This window comes from Cinclus cinclus, chromosome 14, assembly GCF_963662255.1.
Source record: "Cinclus cinclus chromosome 14, bCinCin1.1, whole genome shotgun sequence".
NCBI lineage: Eukaryota > Metazoa > Chordata > Aves > Passeriformes > Cinclidae > Cinclus > Cinclus cinclus.
This window is the reverse complement of record NC_085059.1, coordinates 17,336,349-17,358,969: the sequence shown is the minus strand read 5'-3', so window position 1 is coordinate 17,358,969 and position 22,621 is coordinate 17,336,349. Positions and strand designations below refer to the sequence as shown.

At 39.8% G+C, this 22,621-nt stretch overlaps 1 protein-coding gene across 13 annotated transcripts in view; it reads left to right on the top strand.

Moving 5' to 3' along the window:
* The window catches only part of EBF1 (EBF transcription factor 1), a 263,620-nt gene that overhangs the window by 216,932 nt on the left and 24,067 nt on the right, over positions 1–22,621 (top strand). For all 13 annotated transcript variants that reach the window (XM_062502531.1, XM_062502536.1, XM_062502533.1 and 10 more), the window contains one exon: positions 19,608–19,696. In XM_062502531.1, coding sequence (XP_062358515.1) covers positions 19,608–19,696 — 89 coding nt within the window. The remainder of the gene's footprint in view (positions 1–19,607; positions 19,697–22,621) is intronic.

The following is a 22,621-nucleotide window of genomic DNA, read 5'->3' as shown; positions in this document are numbered from 1 at the left end:
CCCAGGTCTGGCTGGCCAGGGACATGAACAAGAACCTGCACCAGGTATCTTTTTTTTTTTTTTTTTTTCTTTTCTTTTTCTAGGATGAAGAATTTAGTTCAGATTTTCCAAAGACAAAGCCAAACCTGCATGTCCTTCCTTCACCAAAACTGTTCATCCTCACATCGCTTGCAAGTTCTGCTTAAAAGACAAATGAACCCTTTTTAAATTGGGGCCTAAGGGAAAGGATGGAAATGACCCCCTCCCCTCTCCAATTTCCCCCATTAGACTTTTTTTTTTTCACAGATGTTCATGCTGATTAGAGCTGGGAAATAAGGGTATTTCTGTGGACCATGAATTTTCATTTGTGTTTAGGCAATGAATTTCTTTCAGTTCCCTGTAGTGTTTTGCTCCCTGTGAACGTTTGAACAAGTGAGTTTGCTGAAACAATCCCTTCTGAGAAGAACTCAGAGGGTGCTGTGGAAAGTGAATTTTCTGTGGTGTATATGGCTTTGCCTGGAAAAAAAAGGATGTAAAACTCACTGTTGGTTGTTAAGAAATATGACTGAAAAGCATCAAAAAACACAAGTGAGGTAATGCCTTTGCTGAACATATGCTATAAGTGGAGAGAGAATTTAAATTAAAAATTTGTACAATCCACTCTGTAATTATCTATCTATAAGGATAAGGTTAGTCAGAAAAAAATATTCGACAAATACTTTAATTAAACAGAATAATTGGAGAAAAATATCTCTTTGGAGAGTTACTGACTGGGAATAATTTGTTGTGAATTATTTGCCCCACTGTAGTGCTGATGGCCACATCCAAAGAAACTGCTGGACTTGCTCCTTGAGGGATCTGTGATGCCTAATTAGACCAAATGGATATGAGCAGAAATCTACACAATTTATAGCAGAAAATCCCGGGAATTTTTTCTTTTTTCTTTCCTTTAAAAATTTTTAAAGTATTATAAAACATTGAATGGAGATTACTTTACCTCCTACTGCTAGATCTTGTAATCCTGCAGTAAATGTGAGGGTAGAAATTGCAGCTGAAGTGTAGGGAGAGCCAGGATCCTGCACTGCAGTCCACGAGCAGCCAGGCCAGGCAGACTGCGTGCAGGAATTTGGCAGAATTCCTCCAGCTTCGGTGGGAATCTGCATTTTCCTCTCAAATTCTACCATTTCAGTCCTTGGGATCACCCAAAATTGTCCTTATTTTGTGTGTAGCAACTTAATACCTACCCTGCGTGTTCTGTGGAATAATGTACACAATTTTACAATAACTATGTAATTAACTCACTTTGCTACTCCCCTCTCCAGGGAAACTCATGCTTCTATTAATGCTATTAGGAAGGTCCTATGCACAGAACAAAGAAAGTGGTGCAGCAGATGAGTTAACATGATTTGATTTGCAGATGCTTTAAACACTTAGCAGGAGACAGCTACGGAAGCTAATTAAATCACTCTAAGGTGCACAGGATTATCTGCTTTGTAAGAAACAATTTCAGTGAATTATGGTTGCCCTTTAGCTGGGGGGAAGTAAAAAGCATATTTGTTTGGAATTAAATTTCCCACGTAAAGTGCCCATCAGGCCTCTCCTTCCCTCTATTTCTAAAATAGCCTCATTTTGGAGCCAGTGTTTTCTAGGAACCTGGATTTTCATTTTGTAAGCGTGGTGCTGCTTCCAACTTTCTTACGTAAAAATTTTCCTACTTAGCTATTGATTAGGATCTGCCTTTAAGCAGTGTCTGGAGTAAAAAATCGTGTTGGTACATTCACTACCTCTCAGATACTGCATCTTATTTAGTGTACCGGAATTCCCAGTTTAAAGTAATCACAAAATTTATGGAGAAACGGATAAAAAAGGTTGTAAAATATCGATTTGGGGAAAATAATAACACAACTCATCTATAATAAGAAGAAAAATGAAGCAATAATTCAGGTGTATTGAACGGGTTGCTGCTGGAGGTATTGATCTGGTGCTTTAGTGTGCAACATTGCACCTAACACTGCAATGAAAGAACAGCACTGCATTCCCCTGCTCATTATTTCCCAGACACTATTGCCTTGTTACACGGGTCCCACAGAGCCTGGAGTGCCAGCAGGGAGAGAGAGGAACCCCAAAAATAACCACAAACCTGTAATATCTTAATGTCACAGCAGCCCCCTGTAACAACATTGCAGGCATTGTGCTCCCGTGCTCCTCTCGAGGCAACCCTGGAGTTTGGTTTTGCTTGTTTTGCTCTTTGCTGATTCTCATACTGCCCAGGGTCTGTATGAATGGTGCCTTTCTGCTGCCTCTTGATAGCACATCATCAGCAATGGTGTCATTGAGGAAACACACCTCCCTTAAATATTGACTTTCAGGATCCTCATATAAAAATTCCCCATCTCGTTGCAGTGCTTCCTTACTGTGGCAATAAGCAAAAGTTGAAAAAAGGACAGCAAAGGTCAGTGGAATTTTAAAATAAGCACCCCGACATTTCCACAGCATTAAACTCTATCATGCAACATTGCATTTCTGTTTATCTGCTGACATCTGCAAAGGTACCACACTTGATTGTTTGGCATAAATAATTTAGCAGCGAGAATTTTATAATGAGCACGGATAAGATTTACCTATGTCCAAAAAAAAAAAAAAAAAAGGGAAATAATTAAGGAGAAATTGTGTGAGATAAAAAAACCCCAGTGAAGTCCTGTAAGAGGGCAACATTTTAGCACTTGTGAAGGCAAAGGTGCATCCTGCTCTGTGAGGATGCTGCTCTGTATGTGCTGCAAACTTACAGCATCCCACGATCATTATCTAGAAATGGGAGCCAGACCTGATGATCAAGTTCTAAACAGATCAGGCCTCCTGCAAATTTCAGCCAGCATTGATCTGCAGGATTTGCTCTGGATCCTCAGCCCCGTTGGGCTCACAAGGTTTGTCCTTTTCCCCCCTTTAATCCATACAGCGAGGGGGGCAGAGTGAAGCAGACACTCAAGGAATGGGGGAAAGGGAGAAAAAATGAAACGAAGAAAATAATCTATGGCTGATGCAGAGGCCAAAGGAAATTGCTTTCTGTGAACTTCAGGGAGAGTTGAGCCACGATGGCCGTGGTGTGTCTCCCAGAGTTCTCCCTCCATCCCTGGGTGCTTTCCCAGCCTCAGGGATGTGTTGTGGCCACAGCCCTGGCAGGTTTCACATCCTTTCCTTTGCACGCTCGCAGGTCTGCGCCGGCTCAGGAAGCAGAAAATGTGCAATTGTTTTTGTAACCTAAATAACATCTCCAGTTTAGAAGCCCCGGGGGAAAAATCCTTGTCAGGCTGAGCTGGCACGATGATAAATGGCTGAGGTGTGTGTTCTGCCTCTGTGGGGACACACGGGGTGAAGAAATCCCTCTTCTCTTGCCCCCTGTGCATCTCCAGTCAGGAAGGGACAATTGCAATCTGAGGGACAGGCTCTTGTCTCTGCCAAGAGGTAGGACCAGGCATTTCCATTCACTGGAAGAATTATTTTCTTTTGAGTTGAGGTGTTGGGGCTGTAGCATCTTTTTTGGGTTTTTTCTGCATTTGGTGATTCCAGTCATAGGACAGACAGAAGATGTGTGTTAGGTCTGACTCAGGAAACAACCGTGGCATGGGGTGTCAGCAGAGCAGTTCAGCTGTTTCATCAGTGCACGTGTGGGTTTTTAAAAAGCAGCTTGAGGTTTACAGTCATTGGCCAATGAAAGTTTTCTTACAGAAAAAAAAATAGAATCCTAGGGATTTGTGTAATAAAGCCTAAAGCTGCATGAAATTCATCGCAGATATTTTCTCAGATTTCTGCAGTAATTCCCTAATAACTTCTGTCCCTTTAGATTTCGCAAATTTGATAATTTGAATTTTTATGGAAGATGGGTTTTTTCCCCACTGAAGTGCTACTTACGGTGCCAGATTTTTTTTTCTTAGGGAAATTGATTTTTTTTCCCATACACTTTGATAATGAAAATTTATTTTGCACTTAAATTCATTAAAAATGTGTCTCTTTTGTTTATTTCCTACTTTTTTTCCCCCCCTAAGCTCTGAGTATTTCTAAACATTTTAAAGAAAACTGATAAAGGGTTTATATTTACATACATTACTACATAATTTTCACTGTATTTTTTGCTTAAAAAGGTGTAAATCAATTTATATGCTTTAAGATTCAGGAGCATCCTTACATAGAAGCATCCAAACAACTTGGAAGTCAAAGAAACTCTTTCAGTTACTTAAGTGCTCAACTAAATTAGGACTCTAATTGCCAACCACTTCACATTTTCTTGGGATCATTCTGAGGTTTACAATACTCACAGTCTTTACAGTAAATTTTGACTGCCTGACTACAAGCATTCCATGGATTTTCCACCTTGCATTTTAACCTCCACCACCCCATTTCAGAGCTGTGCTGCCCAATAGGTTTGGTTTGATTGGTCACCTCCCTGTTCATCCTGAGTTAAGCCCCCTCACTTCTCTGCTGGCAGACCTGGCAGGATTCCCTCTTAACATTTGCTTGATGCTGCCTTTAGCTACTCCAGGGCATCTTCCACGTCAAAAACCTCTCTTGGACCATAGCTGCTGAAGGAAATCTGGATCACTTTGAGTATGATTTAAGATCCTGACGTGTGTTGCGTAGTTGTAGGTGTGGGTACTGTGGGTAAAGCCACACACTGATTTGAGCCCCACGTTCCTCTTGGGCAAAATCAATATTATCTCTGTCTCCTCTTGGCTTTCATTTCTGCTCTTGTTTTGGTAGTTCCATGTAAGTATTTATCCAGGCCTTTTTAATATGGCCTGAGCAGGGCTGCTTTGCACAGCACTCGGGCAGCTCTGGTGCTGCTGGTACAGGATTTTTTATGTACACAGCCTTTGCTTATTAGAGGCTTTCCTGTAACACGTGTCTGCAGCCTGAGTTCTTCTAAGCTCTAGTCTGGTAAAACAGAAGGGAGAAAGGCTAGAGCAGGAATTATGGTGTGAAATTGCTCAGAGCTTATTTAGATAAAGAATTACTCCTTACTTTTCTTAATACATTGTACAGCTGCTTATTTTTCGCTGTCATCTTTTTTGCATTTTTTACTTTGTTATTCTGATGATGCTGAAAGACAAAGACACAAGCTCCTCACCCTAATTCACTCCAAAGAACGTACCATCTCTTTCTATTTTCTTGTTAAAACTCAATTGTGTGCAATTTGTAGGAAATTGAAACCACATTTTTCACTTAACTTTCCAAAATTAAAATTTATGGGGGAAAAAGAAGCAATAAAGCAGTTACAATCTGGTCATCTATTATTATCTCTGTGGTTGGAGTAGTTCCACATTTGAAGAAAGTGACACCAAAAGTTTATCAAGCTTGCATGTATCAGTAATTTCACTTCTCTTATTATTTCCAACCACAAGAACTGCTGAAGTTCGTATTATGCACTTGGAAATTATCTTGGTGAAAAAGGACTTGGGTGATCTATAAAAACAAAGCTTTTTTTTTTTTTTTCTAACTGAGAAGCACGGAGCAATATTAATTTTCCTTACTCATTCATTTTAGAATATTGATGTTAAAATAAATTTAACAAATTGTGCTCCTTAAGATGATTTAACAGAACGCGTTGTGAAAAAGCTGAATTTTCCTCTAGATCTATTTCTATGTATGTGTTTCCCATTATTCTTCTGCTTTTGCTTTTGCATTTCCCCTCTACTCTAAGAACAATGGGAGTGACAGTCCAACACCAGGAATCTCGACTGCTCCAGCTCTAGAATGTTAGTGGCACTTGCTTTAGTTTTCTCATTTTGCCTTTTTTGTCTCTGAATTAAAATAAAGCCAAATGATGGATGCCCATTACAATCAATTGTTTCAGACAAGCCACCAAAAGTATTGTAGGATTCATTTACATTTAATCAAATTACACTTTATTTGCAATTCAGGGAAATGAGAACTCTGCAGTAAATCAAATATTTCCTCTCCAAGGGCCCCCATTCAGCAGAAAATATCCACAGTCTTCCAGGCTGGTGCCTCAATGTATGTAGCAAATCTTCCAGTGGGAGGAGAGCTTGTGCCAACAAAACATCTATTGCAGTCTCTTTACAACATTTTTAGGATTGTGGATATCTAAATATTTTCCAGTACAAATGCAGACCTTTGAACTATGAATTGTGCAGTGGCTTTAAACCAGCTGACAACAGACTTGCACTTCTCAGCTCCCTTTCATGGGCCAGCAAGAAACAGCTGCAGGACTTCTGGGTGCAGGAGTGTACCCCACAGGCTGGAAAATACTGCTTTTGCTCTGTGCAACCTGTTATGAAAGGGGAAATTAATGACAGTCACTGAATGTCATTTTGGGGGATGATCTTACATGTTGCCAAAAGCTTTCAGGATGACTGGGAATAAATTAAGAATACAAATACATTAAAAAAAAATCTTCAAATAGAATAAATTCTACTTGAAGGCAATAGTACAGGGATGGGCAGATACTAATTTTTACTCATTAGTGCCTTTTGAAGTTGAAAAGCTTTATGTGCTTGGAATGGGAGGTTATCATTGACTGACAGCTCCTTTCCTCTGCAGTTTACTGCTGAAAAACTGTGCCCAACAGGCAACTCTTCAGCACAGCACAGAGAAAGAAATTTTGAATTTTGTCCCTTGTGCTTATTTACGGATTTAGTTCACTAAAATTTGACTGATTGAAGGATCTTGATGTCTCCTGATGCCTCAGACAGTTCAAACTGCAGGTCCAAGCACTGGAGAGCTGTGGCAGTAAACGCTCTTTTGAGTCTCAGGCTTCCTTTGTAATTTTGACCCTGTTACTTAAAGTCAGAATTTTAATTGCATTTAGAGTCCTGAAAGTTCATTTAGGTGCCTGCTGGGATTTTTAAACAGGCATAGGTACCTAAATTTTATGGCTTTGTGGCTGTTTGTTCCCCAGCTCTGAAACTGAGAAATAATTCAGGGCTGTTATAAATTACAAGGAATGTATGATGCCAAACAGTGTGGAAAGAGCTCTTGGACTGAGGCAAAAAGACACTGCATAGGTTCACAACAAAGAGGGTGACTTCATTCTTGCTGGTGGAAATACATTTTCTTTGCTGGGGAAATATCCTGAAACTTAAGGTCTCCACAGCCATAATCTGATTAAAATACAGAGCTGAAAAAAAAATTGACCAAATCATGTAATGTGTTCTTTAATGCAGTGAGATTTGAAAGCCTGAGAAATAATAAATAGTGATTTACATGCTTCGAAGTTGAATGTCATGAAAGTCAACCCTGAGTACTTTTTCAAGAGTACTTGAAACTAAATTCTGCCATCTAACACTTACACCAGAGTTCAGTGGGTCGCTTTAGCTGATGGTGAATGCTGCCTATAGAATAATATGGGATTTCACAGTATAAGAAGTTTTAAAACAGAGTTGCATTAGTCCCACCTCTCCCTTTCCAATTATTTAATTTCAGAATATTTGAATGTTAAGAAAAAGTATTTTTTTCTAGTTTTGTTCTAGGTGCCCAGGAGATTGTGTATTTAGTTTTTAGTTTCCTTTTATTTGTGTTTCAGTATTTCATGTTTTACTTTATACTTGTGATAAACTACTGAAATTGTAGTTTTTGAAGGGGACTCTGTTACATTGCTGGGGTGGGGGGAGTCGCAGAAGGAAAGGGAACAAAAGGAAATGACAGGTAGAGCAGGGGAATCCCATGGGAATTTTTTGCTTTTCTTTCGCTCATTCACTTTTGTTTTGCGCAACAAGCAAAGTTTGAAAGAAAAAGGTGACATTCCATTTCCCTTTGCTGTTTAGAGAAAGCATCAACCAGTTTGCATATCCTAGACTTAAATATCATTGCTGTGTCTCCAAGAGCTTTGGCTTGGGTGAGAGAGGATCCTTCAACTCCAGCAGGATGCTCAGGACCTTGTCAGCGTCCATTTGTTACTCAGTCAGCTAAAATTTAAGATTATTTTCAATAACTGCTTTTACCACTGAGTGTGTGTCCTGCTCAGATAGGGAAGAGGCCACACAGAATGTAGAAATCAAAGTCAGCACACTGAAAAGACCCCACTGGTGGGAATCTCCTCTGTTGAGAGACCTCTAAGACGTGGTCAGCCCCCCTGGCTGTCCCAGGCTCTGCAGGGATGGACACAGCTGCCCATGGGCATACATGGGCTGTCCAGCATTAACACAGGGCAAAAACAAAGGGATTTTCTCTGAAGCCCAAGGTATTGGACATTTTTGCAGTCCCATCCCTTTCCCTGTGTCCTCTTTAGTGAGGGAAGGTGTCCTGGAAGAGAGGATGGGCTTGGCAAGCACGGGGGTCGTGTGGGAGGAGGGAAATGTTTCCCTGGAGTTGGGATACCCTGCCCAGCAGGGCAGGAGGCAGAGACAACCCGGGGCAGTTGTGATGGAGCTGGTTTGGAGCAGGAGCATCAGTGCATCCTCTGGGCACGCTAATTAATGCTGGCAGCCAGGTGCTTAATCCTTCACACACCCAGGGCCTCCGAGTTGGTCTGTTCAAGCTCACTCTTGCATAGTGCTGATGAACCCAGAAGTGTATTTATATCATTGCTTACTGCCTGGAAAGCTGCAAATCAGTTCCTGATAAATATGCCACTTCCAGCAAGATTAGTGCTAAATTCCTCCTTTTAGAGTGGCAATTTGCAAATTGCTAAATTAGATTTTAACATTTGAGCACTCTTTTTTCTTGTCACACTTGCAGCATCTTTGTTTTTATCACCTGATGATACTGTTTGTGTTGGTATTGAACTTTGAGGCATATTAATACAGTACACATAGATTTTGGTGGCAATTTTTTATGACAACAGATCTTATGAAAGCTACTAGGAAAAAAAATTGATGCAGAATAATGTAATCCATTACAGGGGGTATGCTTTTGTTTTGAATTGGATGGAAAGCAAGCATTTGTTTTATATAACAGAAAATAGCAATACTATGCTACTTGGAAGGTATTTTATTGACAACTTCAGAGCTGAGGTCTGAATTTTCCTATAGGCTGCCAGTAATATCTAGAAAATTAGGAAATAAGTACAAGTGTATGGTTATAAGTCTATGTGATGGTATCTGGTCATCCATCACAACTTTACATTTTTCATTCTATTTTCTGAACATTTCACAGTCTTTAGTCTGTGTATTGCAGCTCTGTGTTAATTAGGGAAATTTTAATATTTCCAATTTAGGAATAAATAAACCAATTCGATCACAGAGATGTGGCTACTGCTCTGGGGTGCCATCAACCAGCTCATGTTTTGCTATGTATCCCAAACTCAGCAGTGACCACTGAAGAACCAAAATTCATTCCTTCTGTAAAATAGTGAGAGAGTTTCATAACAGGACAGTGAGTTTCAGGCTGGCTCCTCACTTCCCTGCCTTTCACAGCTTCTTTATGACATATCAGCTTTGTAGGTGCAAATGGTTGCACCTCAGATATTTGAATTTCCATAATCACTTTCACTGGTTTACCAAGTATATTCCAGAAGGTAATCTGTGAGGGTGGAAGAGAGGCAAGATGAGAAGGGAGGGATATAAGCAATTATTTTTGCTTGCTCTTCCTTTCTGCCTGTGAGGCTCCAGCTTCCAGAGCAGCGATCTCTCTGTAGGCGTGTTTGAGGCTACTGAGCTCGTGTTTGGGGGCAGAGCTGCAGGATTTGCTGATCCCTCTGTAATTGACTGGCAAGGTGATCTAATGCTGATAATTTAGCCGAAGCCAGTTCAGCCCCAGAGCCCTCATTTTGTCATGAGCACCAGCCCTTGACGGTGTTTGCTCATCACCTCCATCCCATCCCCTCCTTGGCTGAGCCCCAGGCAGGGAGGGCCCGGCAGAGCTGCCCATGGGGCACTAATGGTGTGCGGGTGTGGAGATGCTTAACTGAGCTGTGCATTCAATTAAGATGAGTTTCTCAGTTAACAGGCACCCTGGGAAGAAATGAGTTACTTTCATTCCTGGGATTATGAGCACTTAATGGAGAAGACCTATCAGAATTCTGCCTGTGCTGCATGAGATAACCCTAAAATGCAGCATGGATTTTCAACTTACTCCTTCAGCAAAAGGAAAACAAACCAAAAAAGCCTTGCCAGGTGAGAAGGAGAAATCAATGCTCATGTGAGTTCTCTGAGTTCTCTTGCAGTCAGGCTCACAGAGCTAAATGTGAGGTAGCACGCAAAATTGGATTTTATTTTATGCTTTTCTTGAGTTCTGTCCCTTTGCTTGTGACTTGCCAATTTAAAATTACAATTCAAAAATGTAAGTTAAATAGTATTTATTAGATTTTTTTTCTGTAAGACTTACAATGTGAGTGGAATATCCAAAAGGTGGATGGCTCTGACTAGAGCTGGAGCTTGGCTATCAGATGTGTATATGCAGTAGATTAACTAAACTTCAGCCAGTGCAGTGTAGTTTCAGAAAATTTGCCAGAATGATTCTGCTTTAAACTGGTTCAGGATCTTGGACAAAGTGAATGTAGGATGAGTTTGTGCTGGACCTAAATGAGTAATAAGCACATTCAGGAGAAGCAAGGAGAACATAAATATTTCACACCAGTTTTGCTCTGACATTGCTGAGAGATGGGGAGGAGGTTTGTGGGGATGCTGCTTTGGTTTTGGGACTTCTTTTGTATTTCATCTTTCATCAAGAATAGGTGGCATAATTTCTCGGGTATAATCAGTGCAGTAAAAAATAACTTGGAGATTTTCTTTGCCCCTTCTGATAGGAAAAAGTGAGGATATTTTCCTTCCAGTCTGTATTGGTCAGGATCACTGCAATCAGTTCAGAGGGAGGAGGGAAAGGAACTAGAATTGTTCTGAGCCTACTGTACCTTGGTCTTGGGTAGATGGTTCATGCTATATTACTCCTTGCTTGTTTACTGACCTCCTCAGTGACTCACCTTGGTTAATGAATTAGTTTCAGTTAAATTACTTTCACATTTGGATAATTTTATTTTTTTTACCAGCACCCAGTGCTCCATTTGATTAAATTAAATCAAGCATGTAGTCAATCACCTTTCTGCCAGGAAAAAAAAAAAAAAAAAAAAACCCACAAAAGAATAAGAAAAGTAATTGCTGTGGTTTTCCATAAATTGTAAGTTACCTAGGACAGGAATTGAAGGGGTGTTAGTTTAGTCCTGGGGTAGGGCTGGTTGGTGCATGTAAGGCAAAAGCAAAGCTGCATCTTTAAACAAGCTTTAATAAGGTTTCTTTAACTACTGAGCCTAACTCTTAGATCTCCCCTGCTGGAAGCCATAAGTTGCTTGTAGGCTTGTTCTAGAGAGTAATAAGTATTGTTGTTTAGCAATTGTGTTGTTGAAATTCAGCTCCACTATGTCTGACAGTATTTATCTAAAATACTTTCCCTGGTGCATGCTCAAGTTCCAGTAAACCGTGTCTTATTGTGCGACCTTTTCATTTTCCAGTGAAAAGGGATCAGCTCGTCAGATAAAAGCTACAAGCTGAAGTACAGGAAAAATGCGTGCTCAGAAAATCCGAGCATGATTGAAAACAAGATGTGTTAAATCAATGCAGTTTATCGCCTGCCTATTCCTGGCAATTGCTGTTCTAAGCTCATTCTGAGCACACACTAGATGATAAAAGTATAGTGTCACAGTGCTCACTGGGGTGTGAGGGCAGGGAAACATGTTTATCAGACAGGCTGGGATGATTTTTTATTTTTTTTTTTACCCTTGGTAACATTTATTGTCAAAATTTTTGCAGAAAATAAACCCCAAACCCTGAACAATTATGGAAGCAGGTGATACATCTGCTGCTGAAATCAGAGACTACTGAAAGCTCTCAAATTATACATTTCTATTTAAATGTTACAAACGCGAAAACAACAAACTCAACTGTTTCAATATTTAAAAATTTGCTGCATCATCCAGGGTATAGCCAAAATGGTCCTTTTGCTTTTGTGTGAGTAGCCTTACTGCAATTTCACGTAGACAAGTCAAAGTTAATATTTAGAAATAAAGGTGTGTGGAAACTGTTGTTTTCTCAAGGGATTTCAAATTAGTTATGGAGAGGGATTAAAGACCTAAATTAAACCTCACAGCAGGTCAGCCCCTTCCAAGAGCACCACACCTATAATATTCATTACAGCTAGGCATAGCTCATCTCATTTTTATGATTCAGCTCCATTTGTATTTCCCTGTGAATCTCATTTTCAGAGATTTTGGATGTGATAGCTGGTATTTTTCCAGTTTACTCTCTTGAAGATTCTTTTTTCCTCTGACCATAGTGCACATGTGTGTCAGAAGTCTACAGTTTTGAGAAACAGCCAAATTTGGGCTAAGAAGCGTCTGATAGGAATTCACACAGGACACTGAGTTTTTCATTTATGCATCCCCTGCTAATAATTATGTTTTTTAATAACCTGAAGAGATGATGAGAAAAACAAGGTTAAAAGTGAGAGAGGCAGTATTCAAAAGGAAATATTTCTGCATGCAAACAAATTTCAATAATGTTTTTCAATACTGTCTACCCCAAAGGAGTTTGTGAAGGATGAAAAAAGAAAAAAAAGTCCTGTACATTACCCAGAATTATCCCTAGGACAGTTTTAAAGGTTTCTGCACCTACATTGCGGAATTTGAGAAGTGCATGCAAAGGAAAAAAAATGTTGAAAATATGCAGAATACAGAATGAAAGGAAAGGTTACATGAGGTGACAGTTTAGCATCTCCCACACTCTGTATGGTACATCTCTGCATCTGTTTCTGAGCCAACAGTTTAAAAATAAATGCAGTGTCTTTATTTTTAAAATGTTTTAAAGTAGTTCTAAATATAGATCTTATAGATAACTAACCGTACGCACCCATTATCTTAAATCTTGTCTTGGATGCATTTTTTCTGTGCTTGTGTTTATGTGTGCACATATATTTATTTATTTAAATGTAGGGACAAGCCATTGAGAACCAGCCCTTTTCAGTGAATTTTTTGCTGCATGCTCATATGCACCTCCAGAATGTGTCTGAAAAACTAGAAAATATTCACATGTAAATGCTGTTTATCCCCTTTTTATAATGACTGCCAAAGCTGCATCAATTAACCTGGATGGCCAGACGAAGTAACCAGCATGCATTAATTTCCTTCTGGCCTTCTGTGTGCACATCCCCAGTGAATTCCACCAGCCTGTTCTGAAATTGGGATGTTTAAATTCCAGTGCCTGAAACTGGATTCTGTTTCAGACTCCCTTAAGGCCAAATCTTCCCCATTAGACAAGAGGTCAGCGCAGTCAGAGGAAGAAGAAACTGTGAAGCTCACAAATTGTTTGACTTTCCTCCCCCCCCCCCCCCAAGCCAGATTGCAAGTTGCTAGGAGTGAACTTTCAGAGCTGGTGTGCTTGGAGAAACCAACACAAAATTCCCGCTGGACAGGTCTCATAATTGCATTCTGTAACTCCCATACAAATATGGGGCTCAAGACGTGCATTCCTTGCATCTTCAGCACCTCCACTGGCTGCACAGAGTGGGCTGTCTGAGAAGGGAATTGCTCCTCTGGTTCTAAGTTCCTGGGAAAAAAATTGTTTTCAGAAAGAAAATAATGATGCTGTCTATCATGTCTGTAAGAACACTGATGAACACGGTGGAGCTGCCTCAAACACTGGCCTATTGCATGTCGAGTTCAAGAGCAGTGACTGTGCAAGCTCAGGTGAACTCTGTGTCAGGTTCATCATTTGTCTCAGCTCTGCATTTCCCTCTTTGCTTGGCACAGGCACGGTGGTGTCTGTTGGGGCATTAAATGTAGGAATTGCATTTTGGTTATCTCCATTTCTAATTTTAAAATAAATGACATGATGTCACAGTTTGATTTTAGAAATGGAGATTCAATGCACAGAGGCATGTTTAAGTCCCAAGACCAGAAAAACAAGGAAATTCTGGGTCAACACTGGGAGTGCCTTCCTAGCCCAGACCTTTCTGTGCAGGCTTTCACTGTCCCACCCACTTCCATTTTCCACTGCTCGTGGGAATAAACACCCCAGGGAAAGTCAGTGGAAAGAAAACTTTACAAAAAGCAAGACAAATTCACAACAACTACCAATAGCTCAAATGCTTGCATGTTTTCATTTAAGGAGCGTTAATTAGCAAAGGAAAAGTCTTTGCAGGGAGATTTGCAGAACAGATTTTGCCTCATTTGATGATGGGGTTTTGAAGTGGGTTTTTTTTGGCTGTCTCTGTAGAGCAGGCAGAAAGAGGCCACTGTGCATAAGAGCTGTTGGGCTTGGTGTTAATTGTGACACCATCCACTAGCACTGCTGTACTGCAGGACCTTAGTAAGGCATTTTAGTACCTGCAGTTTGACATTACTGTGACCTGCCCTGTCCTGTTCCCATCTTCCACATCAATGTTTTCTTTTGTTAGGGTAAAGGGCTTGCAGCAGAAGTCTTTTGTGACTGTGAGGTGTTGATACACAAAGGTTTGTGTGTGTTGGCCACAGAGTCACCTTCTATTTATATTCTGACAAACTTTCTCCCATTGGGCAGGGAACAAAACCCCCAAAACAACTTTGTAGACCCCAAAGCCCCACCTCTTTGACACTGCAGTTCAGGACCTGTCACCAATTCTGTAATTTTATTGTAGAGCCAAATTGACAAAATAAATTTGTGATGAGACAAAGGAAGAGTCTACAGCATCTTCTTCCATTCCACTGTTCAGCAGCTCCCTGGTGCACCACAGGAGCAAACACTGTGGGATATTTAATTCCATGTACAGCCTTGCCCCGAGTGTTTCACTTAAAACAATCAAGACCAGATTTCTCCTCTGAGATAGGGACGGTCAGACCTGTGGGCCTGAGGCAAATTTTTTTTGTGGCCTTCAGCTTTTTATTTTTTTTGGGGGGGGTTATTTGAACCTTCAGAGTCCCTTCCCTTTCCTTACAGCCTTTACACTGGAAAAGCATATGGGAAGTTCATAGGTCTAAGTGCTGTTTTCTCATTGGTTTTGGGTCAAACAGAATGAAAAAGAAACAAGGACTGAAAAATAAAAGGAGTAAATGAAACCATGAATGCATGGGAAACAAATTAACTGGATATGTTTTACATTCTGAAATATTTCCATAATGCTTCTATGTAGTGTGTGTTTATTTTTCTTTGAATAATAATGTTAAAATGTGTCTAATTCAATTACTCTCTGCATTTGCTGAATGAGTTTTCCTTGGTGAAGGGCTCTCCTACACTACCCCAAGCTACGAATTCCATATGATATTTGAACAGGTCCTTTTAATTGCTGATATTAAGTGTCGATCATTCTGCTGTGAGCTGGCAGCATGGCCAGAGAAACAAATTCCTCTCTCAGATACATCAGACAGTCATTCAATTAACAACCAAAGCTTTATTGACACAGTAGGAATTCATTATCTGAAATATTAAAAAAAGCCCTCCACTGACTAGTTTTTTTTGTTTTTTTTTTTTTTTTAAAGGACTTTTAAAGATGGTTTATCTGCATGTGGTTATTAAAATTATTTGTGCAGAATTTGAAATTATGGTTATGATGGAAACATTTTTTCTCGGATACATAAGCAGCATTTTTGTTGAAAAATAAGTTTGATTTTGAAAAGATGACTATTATGTATACATCCCTATTTCCACAGACATTGTGCATTTGCTTGATTAAAAGCCTTAGATTTTATGAGTTATGGCTTTAGACTTGCTGCATAAAGAGCTTCATGGCTTATTCTGTGAGAGTCTAATTTGAACGAAAGTTCTTCCTCAAGGGTTTAAGAAGTAATTCATAAAATGGTAAGAATAATAAATATTGTGCCTTAACTCATACACTAGGATAGATAGACAGATTTTGTACACCTGGGTGTAATTTTAGTTAATTCACACAAGAGACAGGCTGAAAGTTTATTGTTTAGAAGGAGAAAAATGGCTTAAATCTTGTATTTGCAAAAATGATTATATTAGCTTAAATGAAAATGCTACTCTATTAATGGCTTCAATAAGCTTTGCATTTGGAAAAGTATTTTAATAAAAAGTTACCTGAAGTTTACTGCAACTTAAAATATGTAAGTGAGGGAAAAGTACTTACCTTGATTTATATGTCTTTTGGAGGTGTAATTATTGGCTTTTTACTCACCTATGTAAAACAATGTACTTTTGTAAATGGATTTCTGGCCACTTTATGCCTTTTTTTTTTTTTTCCACATAAAAAATAAGCGCTGTCAATCAAAGAATTTTAAGGTTTATTTCCTCTTTAGAAATGATTGATAGCCTTTTAGATTTACAAGTTGACAAGTTAAAGGGTTCTATTGGTATAATTATGTACTAAATTCACAGTCTTTCAATTTAAATGTCCTTTTAAAACCACGAGATTATCATACCTGTATTTTGAAAAGTGGGCCAGTCAGTTTGGGTTGGTATACAAATTGCTTCCATTAGCCTTGGGACCTATTTGAATTTAGCACAGTTTTTTAAAGTTAGTAGTACTTTCAATGGTACTTTTAAAATATAAGGTAATGGGAATGCATTTTAAGTACCGTATGTGTTAGCTTGTTTTTAATGTAGGGATGTCAAGAACACAAATAGAGAGTTTGTATTTCTGGTTGATTCTTTTTCCCAGTCATGGAAAGAAAACTGTTATTTGAATTAAAGCACTGGGAAATGCCTTATTGTAGATGGACTTCAGCAGCAGAGAGCAGTCACATGTACTGGGGCAGAGGAAAACCTTGCAGGGAGGTGGAGTCTGACCTTGTAGCAGCTCTTCTGCTTGCAGATGAGAATATTCCTTTTTCTTTGGAATTTTTCCACCTCCTGACACGCAACTTTAATGCTGAGGGTGGGGTTAAATATGTGAACAGATCTCTTTCATTGAGAGATGACTAATTACATTTGGGTTGTAAATGAACAAGGAATGGAGGGCTTGAATTGTCCAGCCTGTGGTCAGATGTCCAGGCAACTAAAGATATTTATTTTAATTTTAATTTTTATATTTATTTTATCTCAGATTGAAAGGTTGAAGGGCTACAGACTAATGAGTGGTATTTAACAATAGCAGTTTAGGACCCAGTTGTGCAGGTTGCTGTGTGCAGCCTCTCCCCACCACCAAAGTAAAGCTGAGGCTGTTTGAGGCAAAAAGTTTTCACTATCTCTCACAGTGTGCTTGATGCCTTGTGAGATTGGACCATAAAATTAACTTTTTTTTTTTTTTGCCATTTAGTTCAGAAAATACTCAGAGGAAATACTCTGTGGATTTCAAATGTGTTGAACGTGTAGGAAGATATGAGAAAATGACTGTTAACTCTGGGGGGATTTCAGAACTGGCCTCCATTTATAATATTGCAGAATTTAGTAACTACTTTCCCAAAGGATCTAAAAGGAAAATGGCCATAAACTAGACTGAATTAGAGGAGAAACACATTTGACAGAACCTCACTAATATCTTCAAACGTATTGCAAAAGAAATGTAAATTTGGACTGTAGGGTTTTGGTTTTTTGTTAATCTTCTCGGAGAAGAGTTGTTTTTCATAATAAATATAAATAGCAGTAAATGAATTTATTTGCAAAAGGTTTAAACTAAGCAGCCTTGTAAGTAAACTCAGAGGTAAGGAAACCAGGGGGTTCCAAACCAAGGTACTGAGATATTTTTTTCCAAAAACTACACAACAGAGAGGTCACTGTGGGCCAAGGTGTGAAAGGAAAAAAAAAGGCCCAACCATTCCAAAATCAAAAAGGGCCCAAGCAAGGGAAAAGCCTTGTGCTCACTCCATCCATATAATGACCTGGATATAAATAAAATATCACATTCAGATATTCCTGATGAAAAGAAATGCCTGAAAAAAACCCCAAACAAACAAGGAGACTGGAGGGATGTCGTGACCTCCGGGGCAGTAAAAAGCTCAGAATGCGAAATCCTGAAGGATTTCTAGTGTGATGTTACCATAATACTGTAGGACTAATTTCAGGATCTGGTCAGAAGGTTTCTTTCTGATGTTAGAGGAATGTTGAGGTCCTGCTGGACCATGTGCCTCTCCAGCCAGTCCCCATCAGCCACACGTTTGTTTTTCACTGTGTTGGGTAGGTCTGGGTCCCTCAACATCACCTTCCTCTGCCTCAGGTTGCAGCAACATTGTTGGATTTTCTTGTGGAGACGGGATGTGCCAAAGGTCCAGGAGGAGATAAAAATTTGACCCTTTGCTTGCCAGCTGGACAATCTGCTGGAAAAACGTGGTCTGAAAATAACAGCAATTTAAAGGGATTGTTTTGTGGGCTTGTTATGGAGCAATTAATTACAAACAAGCCAGGGATTAGATACTGGTTTCATGATAACTTGAAGATCTTTAGGAGTATGCAAAAATGTTCTTCTCACTTAAAACATGGAAATATGGACAGGCTACACCATGTTGAGGTTAGGAGATGAAGTTTAATGCTTAATCTTTTTGTAGTGTTCACATATTGTCGTTCTAGCCACATAATAAAGTTCATAATAAGATCCTTATAAAAGTATATTATATATTCATAAATTAGTAAGACTTTGTGTGAGAAATAATATTTTTTTTTATTAATAAGCTAAGAAAAGAGAAGAAAAACTTCAAAGTTACTCAAAAATGAAAAATGATAAATATTTTTTCCTCCAAAAAAAAAAAAAGGCTGAAAATATAAAAATCCACATTAAAATTGATTTTTTTTTTCCTCCATTTAACTCAAAAAAATCGAACAAATCGCTGTGGAATATTCCCACTTCTCTATTGGCATGGGAAAGTCAAGATGTGCTGTTGTTTAGAGATGCTTGAGAATACTTGACTGTTCCAGTTCACCAAAGCACTTAGGAAATTCCAAGCACATGTTGAAGTCTCACTAACATCTGAGTTTTAAAGTGATCATATGACTGGAAATATAGCTAGGAGGTCATTCAGTGCAGTCCCCTGTAATTATAGGCAATCATATAAAAAACATAATATGCTCGAATTTGCTTTGCTGAAAGCAAATGGGTTTAAGTATGTGCTTACAGATAAGCATGTGCTTAAAGGCTTGACACAGTCAGAGCTTCCATTAATGCAGACAGACCAGCATTTTCATGAAGATTAAAGTGTTCCACTTTCACCATTTCTCACCTCCATTTTGTTGGACAAGGACTAGTGAAAGATGAACTAAAAACATTATGTTTTTTTAATTATTAAGTCTCCTGGATCAGTTTAGTGCTGATTGGAGCCCAAGCTGCTGAAGTCAATGTCAATGAGTAAAAAATAAAACCTCTGCCAAGACAATTTGCCTGTATTTCACAACAAAATTATTTGTGAACATTACACATGGCGCATATTAAAAGTATAATAAAATTTGGAACAAGAAAGGCACTGGAATAGTGGCTACTTTTGTTTTCCAATCACCTTCATAATATGAAAAACCCAACATGAAACATGGGGTGTAAAGTATAAAAATTGCTTCCTTTTTGGAAGATGTATGCAAGATCCCCAGATCTTCCATCAGCTTTGCTGGAAGAGTTGAAGTGGGAAGGTTTGGATTGAAGAAAAAGGACCAACCTCAAGCAGAGCTTGGACCAAGACTCCAGTCAGTGCTGAGTCCAGTCAAGGGGGCTTTTGCCATGGTCCTGCCATGGTCTCACAGTGCCTTTGCCCATTGTCACCTGAGCCCATTGTCACCTGAGCCCATTGCTCTGCCTGTGTCACCTCACGCTGTTGTTTGTTGTTGTTTCAGCTCTGAACGAACCCACCATTGACTATGGTTTCCAAAGGTTACAGAAGGTTATCCCCCGGCACCCTGGTGACCCCGAACGCTTGCCAAAGGTCAGCACAAAGTTTATTGTTTTATTAAATATGGTAAAGATGGTTACTGCATGCTTTTGTCTGGAAGTGCAAGGCTCTGTAAATATGATGGTCCTGGTTTGGTACCCAGCCTAGGTAAGCTGAAACAGGTATGACCAAGAAAGCCCAACCAGCAGCTGGAGCCTTAGGAGAATTCTATCTTCTCAGTCACAGCTAACCCAAACAGCTCTTGCCTTTCTTAAATGCAAATCTTTCTCAGTGTTCTAAAGTACGTAACAATGAACATCTCTTTCGGTTACCATTTTGGGGCCTGAGCAGTGTTTTCATAGAATAATGATGCTTTTTGGTTTTGGTATCAGCAGCACTTTGCCAGCATAATTTTGAGAATGTCACCATTGCTAAAATCAAGTTAATTGGATGTGGCTCCATTGCTGCTGCATCATGTGTTGGTTTAGGAGAATAATGATTATATACTGTTTTATTTCAGAATTGCTGATTTAATTAGACCATTGTGTACTGAAGTGGTGTTTGTTCCCGTGAAAATTAGTGAGGTTTTTGGTTGATTTCTGTCAAGTAAAAGCTGGGGTAAAGTGCATTTTTCAGATAGGTTTCTTGTACTGGGAAAACACTGGGATTCCACTCAGATCTGTTTTTGCTACCTTGCAAGAATTTGCAGTGACTTTTGTGGTATACTGGAGTAAGAGGTGGGGATTTAAGTGTTGCTCGTGTCCACAGGAACTCTGAGCAGTAGTGATGATCTGGACTCACTGGCTGTGGCCAGCTGCCACCACATGTTTTATCTGCTGTTACTGAGTGAGCTGGGGAGTCAGACACTCCCTGTGGAAAAGAAAATGTGAATTTGCCAACCTGAGACACAGACAAATGAATTGTTCTGTTCAAAGTACGCTCAGTATAGCCTTTGTGACTGGGCAATACTTGTGACCTTTCTTCTGTAGCTCCCTGAGCTGTCCACAGGCTTTCATCGGGGATTGTTGTAGGCTTTGACTAGTTGCATTTCTGAAGTGTTTGAAAGGTGACAAAATTTCCTGAACGCTGGAACTTAATTGGCTTAATTCCTTGAAAGAAATAAAATTCAGTATATGACTTTTTAATAGGCTTGTTCTGTCTTTTATCTTTGCCTAGGAAGGCTGCAGGCTGTGGTTTTGGGGTCACTGATATGTTGTCCTTCCCTCTTCCCACCAGAGAAACATGCTGTCCTGGAGAGTTACATTTACCATTGGCTCTGTTCACCCTCTGCAAGCTGTCCCTTTCCCTAACATTTGGACAGACTTGCAGCAGGACACAGCTTTCATGGCTTGTCAAGTTTCACTCCAGAGGTGCAACCCTTTCCAAAGAAAAGAGCATCCTTCTGTAGGGACGCTTTTTTTTTCACCTCTATCCTGCCTCTACTGCCAAATGTGCTTCTGGAGAAAAATAGTTTCTCAGAAAAGAAGAAACCAGCCTTCACCATGCACCAGGCATTTGCAAGGCCCAAAAGAGATGCTGCAAAACTTCCCTAAACCAAACATTCTAGCTGGCTAGTAGATGGCCATAGATTTCATTTAAATCAGGAAATTCGAGTAAAATAAAACGGTGCAATTCCAAATAGAGTTACGTGGCCAGGGATTGTGGTGCATCACCAACTTCCCCAGGAATTGGGCTCCCTTTTGACTCCTGAGGCACTGAGGGGGTCCCCAGCAATGCCCCTTTGTGCTGGTGTGGGAATGTGGGAATGCAGCCTCCAGGCAGAGCACCCTCCTCTTTCCCATTTGGTCTGAGACCTGAGACTGGTACCACGCATTCCTGCTCCCTGTAATCAGGCAGAAGAAAGCTTCTCCTAGTTCCAAATCGTGACTCCAAAATTTAGCAGGTATTTCTGGATAAGGTTTGAGAGTGAGGGTTAGCGCTGAGTCATCAGTCCCCTCCTATTCCCTCTTGGCTTCATGTGTTTCTTTGGAGTACTTTTTAAACTAATTTTTCAGATCTTTAAATCAAGGGAAATTGTGGTTATGTCTGCAGAGATAAGATGTGATGGCCTGAAAAAAAAAAGGTTACTTAAGGCTGGACAAACTTAGTGAAGAAACTGGTAACACTCCACAAGTTTAGAGGGATACAGGATGAAAAGAGGATTTTTTTTCTTTTTTGTCTTTGGGTAATTCCTTCTGTGCAAGCTTGAAGGTTGGACCTCAAGTTCAAGTCTTATTATTATGCCACACACAGAGGCTGAATGCAGCAGGGGTTGGCACATGTCGACTTCTGTATTTGAGGCACTGATGGTTCAATTCCCAGCATCACTTGCTGGCTCCAGGATCATCATCAAGGACACCGTGAGCCTCTGTGCTGGTGAGCTCTGCACAGTGCTCTTCCCCATGTCATTAAACCAGGAAGGGCTTTGGCACTATTCCACTACAGACAATTCTCAGTGGCTACTTAGAGAAGTGTTGGAAGCCATATGGCTCCCGCAGTGGAACCACGGGCAGAGAGGACAAATGTTTGAGAGAAATAGCAGAGAGGAGTGCAGTCCTCAGAGCTCTCAAAATCCTTTCCTCTGTTTCTCCCTTTGTCCTGACAGCACACCATCACTTTCTGGTCATAAAAAACTTGTGCCTTTGCATTAAATAAATAAAACAAATCATATTTCTCTAATTGCTGCTAGGGTTTGTGGCCATTATTCCATTGAAACATTACTGATGAATTAGAGATCTTCCCAGAGATAGAAGTGGTTATCATTTTTGTGTTCATAAGGGCATGCTGCCCTTCCCATGGACCATCAAGAGCATTCTGCACCTTGACTTATCCCTGCAGTCAAGGAGAATTGTTGTGGCCATAAACTGTTAGCACGTGCTCTGCCCTTGAGATCTGAGGAATTAACATTTCTAAAACCACTGAGGCTGTTTGAAAAGTTTGATCTCCACAAGTTTAGGACCGGTATTTTCAGAAGTGCTC